The sequence below is a fragment of the Crassostrea angulata genome, chromosome 6 (assembly GCF_025612915.1).
Source record: "Crassostrea angulata isolate pt1a10 chromosome 6, ASM2561291v2, whole genome shotgun sequence".
Classification (NCBI taxonomy): Eukaryota; Metazoa; Mollusca; class Bivalvia; order Ostreida; family Ostreidae; genus Magallana; species Magallana angulata.
This window is the reverse complement of record NC_069116.1, coordinates 38,548,977-38,561,063: the sequence shown is the minus strand read 5'-3', so window position 1 is coordinate 38,561,063 and position 12,087 is coordinate 38,548,977. Positions and strand designations below refer to the sequence as shown.

Sequence of the window (12,087 nt, the reverse complement as noted above, 5' to 3'; positions counted from 1 at the left end):
ATCAAATTCAAGATGGCCACCTTAGTTACCACTTTGTAACAAACATGGAATCTATTTACTGATATTTTATTCATCCTTTAAGTTATAATGAATCTTGACATGTATATTTCCGCTTGAAATTAACAAATTATGTCGATGAAATTAGCTTATAGTCTTTAGTTGAACATTTCCAACTTCAAATCTGAGACCTAGCGGTCCGTTCAATAGACCTAGATATCTATGACCTAGCGGCTAGGCTAGCTGCTACGATCTTGAACGCAGCCCTGTACTTATTTTACCTGAAAGGTAAGGTTTTATCCCAAGTCACAAAGAACTGTTATATCATGAAAATGCTGTTCATACATTAATTGAATTAAAAACATTTGTTTAGGCCATATAGAATTAACATTTAGATTCTCATCCTGATTTGCAAAAAATATTGGGCGCTGGGCAGATTTCATTTATCATTTTTAAAAAAATACCCTTTTCACTGTTCATGTTCTAGAAATAACAACTGCGCTATTCTTTTTTAAAGTTGTTAATGCTAATGTGAGTACACAAACCCACTTGCAATCTTTTAAGTTTTTTTTTCACTTCTATGTCAAAATTTATTTTTACGTTCATAGCTAAAATTTTGTTCATTAAAACCAAAAAAAAATTTCCCAATTTTTTTTTTAAAATAAAATAAAATGCATCGGGGCGGCCCATTTTCAGAGAGGCGGGCGGGGATGAGAATCTAAAAATTAATTTTATGGGGCCTTGGCCAGGATACATTATATGGGAAAATAATGAACAGTGGATATGCGTGTAAAATGGGGGCTAGAAACAGTCATCTTTTAATTATTCTCTACTGTTATCAGTCGATACTGTTCCACTGATCTGTAGCGATTGTAGTATATGAAATAAACGCACATTAATTCAAACTTTTTATATTAACCTGCAAGATATGATGCTATTACAAATAATTTCATTACACACTGCTGAGGATTTTCAATTTGACCATTTTGGCAAGGTCTCCTATTCAACTTCCTGTCTTCCTATTTCTTAGTACATTTGCTCTTTCTTTGCCACTGAATTCAACGTGTTTAACCAAAAATCAATAAAGAGTACAGGTTTATTTTTTTTTCTTTATTATACAGTATGTATTTCAAACAAATCAATTTTTCATATTGAAGTAAATATTAAACAAATTATATATCAATCGAACACTCTTTAATTTTTTAAAATGCTGGAATCGCACAACAGTGATATAATAGATACTTTTCTTGGAGGAACAAAATCTGATATGAATGATTCTTTGTAACTGAAACAGCTGCTCCAATTACTCAGTGTATAGGGTTGATGTATATTTTGATGTTACTGGCAAGTCAAAGTATTTCTGATATCATCATGGTAATTTAAGATGATGAGGTACATGTACATGTAATTACAAGAATTTGGCAAAAAATAATGTATCAGTGAAAACATGCATATGGTACACCAAATTTACCAAAAAATTGTAAACAGTTAATAACCCAGAAACTGAGTTTACAGGTTGCAAAACTATAGTTTACAACTTGTCATAGTAAAGGATATTGACTATTTCAATATTGTAAACCATACAATGTTAATTATCAGAGAACAAATATTTCATTTTGCCATTGCAAAACTTTGTTTATCTTTCAAAGAAAGTAATAATCAGAAATTGTAAGGTACATTTTACAAAATAAATGTAGATTAAGGTTAACAGGTTGCAAAGTAAGGTTTATAGACATTTAAGATATTCGTAGAAATCTGATTTTACAATGGTGAAACATAGTTCATGTATTTGATTTTGTATCGTACTTATTCATGAATATAATATATGAATATAACACCTTTAAACTATTATTCAAATTAAAACTGTAGTTACACATAAGTTTTTAGTTATAAACTATGATAAACAAATGCTAATCTTAGTATATCTCTCAAAACTATACTTAATGACCATTTATTATATAAATTAATTTTGTTTGTTAAATATAGTTCATTAGTAAAATGACAGCTATATTTAACAACCAAAATAAATAATAAAATAAATGTAAAAATAGTTTTACATATGTATATGATGAATATAGTTTCTTGATTTGTGATGAATAGTAATTCTTTAGTTAATGAATGTAAATTTTAGATTACAGAAGTGATTTTCATAAGGAATCGTTATCTATAGCTTAATTACAGTCTTTAAACTATAATTTACAGGCAATTACTTCATCAAGTGTAAAACTGTTATATTTTAACAGTGCTTTTTTTAACCATGCTTATCACATTTTTGTGAATTTGGTGTACCATACATACATGCAACACTATACAATTTACAGAGTCTCAATTTACTAGACATCTGCTAATGAGCACGAAATAAAATTGCATTTTACTTTCTGTATTCAAAAGTTTCTAAACTGAAAAAATTGCATTCATAAGATAATTTGACAGTTTCTCCACATCTGTTTCACTGGGATGATTCTGTAGAATTTCACTGATTTTTCCTCCATTTTCTGGAAAGATGCCTTTGAGCTTGTCTTCAATTTCTCTTGTTTTGGCTGGACTCCTGGCCGGTCCTGCTTTCAAAGATTTAACAGGACTTTTGCCTCCCCATGCCCCTTTTCCTTGCGCTGTCTGCTGCTGTGGAGCCCCCTGATTATTATTGTTATAAAGTCTTTGGGGGGCTAACTGTGGTCTGGACCACCCATAGGGATTAGGGTTCCTCTGGTATGGTCGGACCATTCCCTGCTGCTGTGGCCCTTGATATCTCCAGTTGACATTATCTTGCTGCCTTTTTCCTGCATTCCACGCATTATATTGGGGGTCTCTTTTTTGATAAAATTGTGAGTTGTTTCTGTAAAATACATTGATATATTTATTTAACTGATAACTTATCTCTCTTTACATATGTAAACTTGATAAAATGTCAAAATATTAAAATTTTTATTAATATTTTTACAATCAAATTTTAGCCTATACATAAGCTAGTATGCAAGATGTAAACTTGCTGCCATATCAAATGCCAAGAAAAACTTTATGACTATGAAATAATTATTGAAATAAGTAAAATCCCAAAGAAAAAATATTTACATGTATTTAATAATGAGGAGAGAAGGGAAGACTCCATGGATAAACAAGAGGCCCAGGGGCCACATCGCTCACCTGAGCAACAATTGCCTTAATTCTGATCAAATTAGCATTACAGTATCAAAATATCTTGACAACTAAGTACAGTAGATCTTGCTAAAAAAAAAAAATGAAAATCTGCCAATTTTTATCCACCTCTCTTTTGGTAAATACCAAGCCCCTTTTGTTGTTGTACCTGTAAGATGATTTTTCTCTTTTCCTATATACCCCCCCCCCCCCCATTTTGTCGCCCCACTTTTCTCTAGGGTATCATGGTTTCATCAAACTTATATCTGCATAACCTGTGCTTTCACACTAAGTACTAAGTTGTGGACCGAAAAACTTTCCCAGAATATTTTTAAAGAATTTCTCCATATATGTAAAAATTCAAACCGCCATCACGGCCCCGCCCTACCACTAGGGACTGTGATTTTGAATTTACACACTACCCGAGGATGCCTCTAAGTTAAAGCTTTTCTGGCCAAATGGTCTTAAAAAAGAAGATTTTTAAAGATTTTCTCTATATATTCCTATGTAAAACTTGATCCCCCAATTGTGGCCCCACCCTACCCCCAGGGATCATGATTTGAACAAACTTGAATCTACACTACCTGAGGATGCTTCCATTCAAATTTGAGCTTTCTGGCCTAATAGTTTTTTAGAAGATTTTCTCTATATATTCCTATGTAAAACTTGATCTCCCCATTGTGGCCCCGCCCTACCCCCAGGGACTATGATTTGAACAAACTTGAATCTACACTACCTGAGGATGCTTCCATTCAAATTTGAGCTTTCTGGCCTAATTGTTTTTGAGAAGATTTTTATAGATTTTCTCTATATATTCCTATGTAAAACTTGATCCCCCCATTTTGGCCCCACCCTACCCCCGGGGACCATGATTTGAATGAGCTTGAATCTACACTACCTGAAGATGATTCCATTATAATTTGAGCTTTTCTGGCCTAATAGTTTTTTAGAAGATTTTTAAGATTTTCTATATATATTCTTATCTAAAAATTCATGCCCCTATTGTGGCCCCACCCTACCCCCGGGGACCATGATTTGAACGAACTTGAATCTACACTATCTGAGGATCCTTCCACTCAAATTTGAGCTTTCCTGGCCTAATAGATTTTGAAAAGAAGATTTTTAAAGATTTTCTCTATATATTCCTATGTCAAACTTCATCCCCCAATTGTGGCCCCACCCTACCCCCAGGGACCATGATTTAAACAAATTTTAATCTACACTACCTGTGGATGCTTCCATTTTAATTTGAGCTTTCCTGGCCCAATACTTTTTGAGAAGAAGATTTTTAAAGATTTTCTCTATATATTCCTATGTAAAACTTGATCCCCTTCTTGTGGCCCCTCCCTACCCCCGGGGACCATGATTTGAACAAACTTGAATCTACACTACCTGAGGATGCCTCCACACATGTTTTAGCTTTTCAGGCCAATTAGTTTTTGAGAAGAAGATTTTTGAAAAATACCAACAAATTTTCAATAATTCTCAATTATCTCCCCTTTAAAGAGGGCGTGGCCCTTCAATTGAACAAATTTGAATCCCCTTCACCTAGTGGTGCTGTGTGCCAAATTTGGTTGAAATCTGCCCAGTGGTTCTTGAGAAGAAGATGAAAATGTGAAAAGTTAACAACAACGACGACAACGACAATGACAGACAACGGACAAATTGTGATCAGAAAAGCTCACTTGAGCCTTTGGCTCAGGTGAGCTAAAAAAGCATATACCAGTAATCACGTAATTTAACATGAGATTGGGGTTTTTTTCTTGATACAATTTCATTTTATGATCAGCATTTCATTCGTTGCAAGAATGCATGATTAAATAGTAGCATCTGCCTCATAACATCACTGTACATTGCAATTTCACACACCTTCATTACCTCTGTTCTATAAACTACCATACATATATTCTTTGCAAATAATCTCCTCTGGACAGTCAATTTTACCAGTCAGATATGCCAATACCGTAATTCATAAGCTCATCAGGGACTTGCCCACAAACTCCATGATGGAGCTTTGTTCTGGTCCCATCAGAGGCCTCATGGGCAGCCTCAAGCACACTGCTTTCATAGGCTTCCACATCAAAACCCATTAATAGCTATGCCCCTGGTCTCATCGAATCTTAATTTCATTCAAATCTCCTTGATAAAGCTTTTAAAAATCCAGTGCAGTTTTTTTTATTTCTGTAACACACTTAACCTATTTGATTCAAACAGGAAAGACATTAGGAACATGCTACGTACAAGTAATTGTTACATGTACGAGTAACCAAAAAATAATGCAATGTAGAACTTGGGCATTCCTGAAACATTTCTAATAGTTTTAAGGAAATATATCCACATGGAAATACCCTTCTACTTACTGGTTCATCCCCCTCTTCCTGATCTGTGGCTTGCACAAAAACTCATCTAAATTTGGACCATGCCTTCCCAAAGGGTCAAAGGGAGGCATAAAATTATCCCCAACAAAGGAAAACAACAGAAGTCTGCAAAAAAAAAAAAAAAAAATAAGTAAATGACAATTACGGTAGATGATTATAGCCTCCTTCTTTTTTGTAAATAAGTTAGAAGCAAAACTTTCGTTAAATTCACATGAATATACCGTTAACCAACTTAAATTTGCGACAACTTTATTTCGCGACTTCCAGAAGAAATACTGGTTTGCAGCACCTAATATTTGCAACCAAGATAGAGATTATTTGGAAAAGAAATTACCAGAGACAATTGAGTACTGATTCACGGCAAGAAATATTTGCGACCACAAGTCTCTCTTAGACATCTCGAAAATTTCTCACACAAGAATAAAATTTGGTTTACATTAGAACTATCTATCTCCCTCTATGTATACGTAGCAATATTTAAAAGGATTATCTTTTTAAAAAGGTACTAAGCAGACAAGCAAACAGTTTTCAGGAATTTGATAGACAATACAGGTATCTTTACATGTGTTAAGTACCAGTAGTTTGAGTAAGGACCTTACAATTACCTAAAAATCAACCGGGATCCACTACTCAGAGGAGATGCTAGATTTGGACAGAATGAGCTTAAAATACAACCAGTGGAGTCATTCTTTATACTGTACCGGTAAACCAACTTTTATTCGCAACAACTTTATTTCGCAAATTTACAGAGATAAAGTGGTTCCACCAGTTATTTTTAGCAATCAAGCCTTATTCACACTTTAAATATCATTACCGGTACATCCATACAGCAAAGCCTGATTCCCGGTGAGAAATATTTGCGATGAAGAGGCTCTCGTGAACCTCGCGAATATTTCTCGCACATGAATAAAAGTTGGTTTACAGTAATCTCTGTTGACCACTGGTCGTCTTCGTACCTTTCTTCAATGATCTTCCTCCAGCTGTATTTCTCCTGCATGAGGTCCCTGTACTGGTCATTGGAAACAATAATGCCCTCCTCTCTCTCCGCCAACTCCAGCACAAATCTGTAAAATAGAAAACATTGCTCTCAACATCCACTTCATGTGATGCACCTTTTCAACCAAAAGCTACCAATTATACCTTTTTGTCACTAAGAAATATAATACCGTAATGGTTCATAAGACTCAAATATGTCAACATCTCAAAAAACATTCATCATGAAACTTTTAATCATTGTAGTGCTAAATGATATCATGCTGCTTTTTGAGTACACAATATGAAAAAAGATCACATATTTTTTTACCTATCATCATAGGATGCAATTAAGCGATTATTTATTCTTCTTGATGGTGTGAAAACTAAATGCCCATTCTCCATCAATTCATTAAGAAGTGGTTGATCTATAATGGGATTCTCTGGACGAGGTCTGTATCGTCGCCATTCCGGAACGAAAGCTGTGATTTGCGTGTGGCCTCTTTGTAAGAAATAGTCTATCACAATTTTAATGCCTCGACAGGAAAATTTCTTATTACACCCATGGCTGAAAAAAATATCATATTTTACCAGTGGAGTAATCTCATTTATCCAATTAATTTTTTTAAGCAAAGATTTTATGATTTATAAATTTCACAATGACTTTTGTTCTAGAACATTAAAATGTATCGTAACATTAATATGTACCGTATATCATAATTAACGTATAAGTGCACATTAAAAAATGTCATTAGAAATTGTTATAAATGCATCCCTAATTAACATAACTGACCTAAAAATAAAGCCTATTGCCACGATTTCAAATACTTAAGGAATCATTCTTTAAGTATTATGAAGTGATAATTCTGGTCGCGGTGTGATCAATTTGATCATGCCCTGACCAAAATTATCACGTACCTCCTAATATTCAAAGATTCTTTATTACATGTACTTATATAATTTTAAGCCATTGTACGATTAAATATTTAAATATAAATAAGCAAATCCCTCTGGCGCCCCAATTAAACGTCATTTGAAGTTATGAGTTATAGTACAAAAATGATACGTAGTGTTATCACAGGCAAAAACACTGGAAAATGCAAATATTTATAGATAATACCAATATATTGAAGATACAATTTCGTTATCTAATTTAAGGAGACAGGATGCTCAATAAATAAATCTACCTAAATTTTGTAGATATGGTAATTTTAGCCATAAACGTGTCATTTAGTGAAAAACTAATCCAAAATTTAGCCTTAAAAATTTGATATCGGTTTATCTTTATAAAGAACTCTTCGTCTAAAGAGGTAAATATAGACTAAAAATGAACATGATCATCCAGTCCTCTTAAGATGCACCACAATACCAGTTTATGACATCTTACCACATAGCCACATTGCTGCCATCTATCACAACATAACGCAGGTTTTTTGGCTGGATGCCAGGGGCTGGTCCAAGAGAAGGAATTGGTGGAGGAATCTGGTTTGCTGAATCAAGTCCCAAGAGTGGAGGAGGAACGTTAAAAGGAGGAAGCCCTCCTTCTGTCTGTAGGTACGGAGTCTGAAGAGTGCCAGGGGGTTGGTTGTACTGAATGTTTTGAAGTTGCTGCTGTTTTTGATTTTGCACCACTGTCCACTGTTCACCTGGGGGCTTGTTATTGTCAATATTAGGAGGTTGGTCAAATCTACCAGCTCTTTTCCTAGCAGTTTTTTGCTCAGTATTTGACTGATTTGAGCTTATATTACTATCTGACACAATCTTTCCTTTTTTCAAGGAAGCTTTTGGGAATGTCTCATCAACAATCATACAATCATCGCTGTCTGAAGCATCACTGTCATCTTCATTCCAAATAGTCATGACTTTTGTTTGTTCTTTGTCATCATCTGAGCTACAAAGAATGGCTGGATTTTCCTGGGATCCATCGCCAATGAATTTCTTCGTGTCAGCACTTTTCTTGCGTTTCTTCTTCCTTCTCTTCTTTTTCACTGGTGATTTGGATTCAGGCACATTGCTGGTGCCGTTATCAAAAGCAGACTTTAGTAGTCGCTGTCGCTCTGCATTTCTTTTCTTTAGCTCGTCAACAGACAAATCTGCTGTTTCTTCTGCAAAGTCTTCCACCAATTTTTTTTTATATTCCTGAGGAAGACTCCTTCTTCCATTCACAGAGGTTGAAGATGAAGATGGCACAATGGGGGGTGGAGGAAAATTCGTTCCAGGGAGACCATCTGTTGAAATTTTATCAGAGGAATTTTTCTTCTTTAATTCTGATTTCTTCTCCTTTAAATCATTTAGTATTTGTAGAAAATCAGCTGGGGTTGTTTTATCTTTGCAAAAAAGTAATCCTTCCTCTATTTCTTTTTCCGTGTATCCAACACTGTTTCCAAATGTCCTGAAATACATTTTGTCAGCTTCATTTGCGGTTTGTACATTATCCTTTCCTGGTTTATGGGAAGTATCTCGCTCTGGTGATGGAGAAATTTGAGCTGTGGTTAATCTATCTGTCAACTGTTTCACAGATTTCCCATCAACACAGTCACTGTCCATTTTTTCCTCATCACTGTCGCCACAAATAACTAATTTATGCGACGGCGCGTTAGGCGGGGCTTCCTCTCTGCTGCTTGGAAATAAATCACTGTCGCTGATATCGTCAAGATCTGCCATACATTTCAAAATTGTCATTTTAATTGAAGGAGAGGATTTTGTGTAGTCCATGATAGATATGCTCTCGTTATTATTGCCAGGCTTGCACAGAAGTTTTTCCAGCTGAGAGTCCATTTTGGTGGTCCATCTATTTTTAGCAACAGGTGCCTGAGATTTCTTGGTCTGTTCGTCGTTCTCACCGTCTGGTTCTGTGTCGTCTACGCTTACTGCCCCTTTACTTTCCAGAGTGGTCATTGCCAAGATGACTGCCAGTTCTGAGCCGCTGATCTCCAACATTAGGTCCTGGAGTGTTATTTGAGCACATGTCTTTGCTTCGATATCCTCTAGGGTTTCTTCATCAAAGGCATCCTTATCAGAGTCTTTAATCTGAAGCTTTTGCGTGGACTCTGGGTGGCAGACTGCCAAAATATATTCCTGATAAAGATAATTAAAGCAATTCAAGAAGAGTCTACCAATATTTTTATTATATAATTATATATTTATTTATTTCCAAGCAATTGTAAAAGCTCTTTGAGAAATGCATCAGCAATTTAAAAGTGCTATATAAAAACTTGCAATTATTATAATTATTATATAATTTTTAAGCTTGATTTTTATTTATAAAACATACATATTGGTAGTTGTTTCAAAGTGTTTATCTTTTTGTTCCCTCAAATGTTAACAACAATAGTACTACCAGTATTAACATGGGATGTAAAGCTTTCATAAGTAGGCAGGGTCACCATATGAGCATATGATTTTCAAATTTCATTATTTCAATGTTTACATTTATAATGCTTTATAAGGCATTTCCAGTGGACAACCATAAACTATCAAGGTGTTAGTTGTCAGATTATAATCACGATACAAAAGCTCACAATTCTCTGTTATATAAACAAAGCTTAGGCCATGTTTTTGTTTACATATTGTCTAAAAGAGAATACCAGGTAAAAAAAAAAATTGTGGTAAACACTAGAAATTGTTTTTTTTTGTGTTCATTGCATACAAGAAAATAAATGGTATATAAATTCTTATTAAAAAGATCTTAATGTATATTAAGTTGTACTGGTATTAGACCAATTCTCAACAAAAACCATATCTCACCAGTGCATTATTACAATATATGTTTGTTCGCCCTAAAACGCGTTCTCCCTCGACTCCGTTCACCCTAGTTTTTGTTAGCCCTGGGTCCATTCGCCCAAGGTCTGTTCGCCTTATTTCAATACAGAATTAATATAGTTGTAACTTTTTGTATTCTGATCATTTTAGAATTATGAAGAGAAATAAAATTATATAAAACAACAATATTATAGCACCTTTACATAATTATAACAACCAAATGACTGACCTGATAACGTTACGGTGACCTTATTATTGTAAAATTATGATTAGCCTATATATTCATTGTTCACAGTACTTTGAAAGTTTCATGTTCCATCTACAGATAAATCTCATTTAGCAATCAAAAGATTGTGCTTGGGTGCATAATAAATTATTCATAGATAGAATAGGTGCTTATTCGCAGATCACCTTCTAACGGGACCAATTAATGTCTAAATTTCTTCAATTGTTCAAAACATCGAGCAAATCATTCATTAAACAGCAAGACAGTTATCAAAAATAAACGGCATTTAAATCTAACATCTAGACCAATTACATCTTTTTGAAGAAATAAAATCATAAAATGACAGAAAAAGTCATTGGAAGTATAGCAAGTTTATATTAAAGTAAAATATAATTGATTATTTAAAAAGTAGAAAATGTATGAATGAACTATTTTTATCTTAAAGCGATGAGGTTTATGAAGGTGGAGTGAACAAGGTTTAGGGCAACAATAATTAGAGCGAACAATAACTAGAGCGAATGGATATCGATCTGGGCGAACGGACTCGTGCAAAAATGAAGATAGGGCGAACGAACCCGATTCCCATTATTACATCATTTATCATCACATTAAATCATATACGAAAAACAATGTAACCAGGCACTAGGAAGAAATGGTACTTGGCGAGGATTAGTCTTTGGCCAGTAATTGTGAAGACGGGTAACTCTTGAGAACTGGTCCTAGGCCAGTATAATTCCAGCATATGTATTACGTGTACAGGAAACATATTTTTCAAAAATAGCCTTTTAAATGTCACAGCACATTTTAATAATTGGCTAAAAACAATTCTATTTTGAAAAATTGAACTGTACTCGAGATGGCTCTAGCATACTGTACAAGCACTACAAACACTGATAAAAGACCCTTTAAAAACATTACCCTGGCATCTTTTCTGTCACATTTTTGTCCATCAACTCTCAACCAGCTCTTTTCACCTTTGTTATCAGTTGATTCATCAACATAAATGTTAATACTAAACATTCGTTCAACTTTGTTTTGGATATTGTTAACCAGAGTCAATTTACACGAATCAACGATAAATTCATCGAAATCATTGTTAGTTTCGGTTCCTGCCATTTCTCCTGCATATGTCTCAACCGTATACAATAATAATCTTTAGTAAGCGAGAGTAAATAATACAATACACTGGCTACGTAAAGTGAAATATGGGGAAAACCCTATTTTGACTCTTTAGGAAAGTGTGGGAACCAGTTCAAAACTGAATAATTTTAGAGCCGATATGGTAAGCTGATAAAGTTCCGGAATGAATAAATTTTGCAATGATAAAATGCAAATGTACATGTATATTGTCAGATGACAAAGTAACAAAATTAAAACTAGATAATTTGAAAAATTGTTAATGGGAAAATGTGGATTCAACAATAATTACACCAACTTATCTTTCAGTGAGATTTTCCTTTTAAACTTGTTTCAGAAAACCAGTAAGCGGTAATGGTCTATGATTCTGTTACGTCAAACAGCAAAATTGTTTACTTTTGTAGTTTTTTCGGGTAATGATCGAAAGTTGTGGGCATTGCAACAACAAAAATGTATTCGTTTACAAACTAATTTTAGTAT

The 12,087-nt window shown here is 34.2% G+C and overlaps 1 protein-coding gene across 1 annotated transcript; it reads right to left on the bottom strand.

Moving 5' to 3' along the window:
- Window positions 1-1,092: 1,092 nt before the first annotated feature.
- LOC128189419 (NEDD4-binding protein 1-like) lies at window positions 1,093-11,715 on the bottom strand. The gene is made up of 6 exons (XM_052861023.1): window positions 11,389-11,715; window positions 7,870-9,560; window positions 6,814-7,050; window positions 6,467-6,574; window positions 5,493-5,615; window positions 1,093-2,833 (listed from the first exon to the last, which is right to left on the bottom strand). Exons 1-6 carry the CDS (start codon window positions 11,584-11,586, stop codon window positions 2,392-2,394), a joined length of 2,799 nt encoding a protein of 932 aa, XP_052716983.1. The 5' UTR covers window positions 11,587-11,715; the 3' UTR covers window positions 1,093-2,391.
- Window positions 11,716-12,087: the final 372 nt, after the last annotated feature.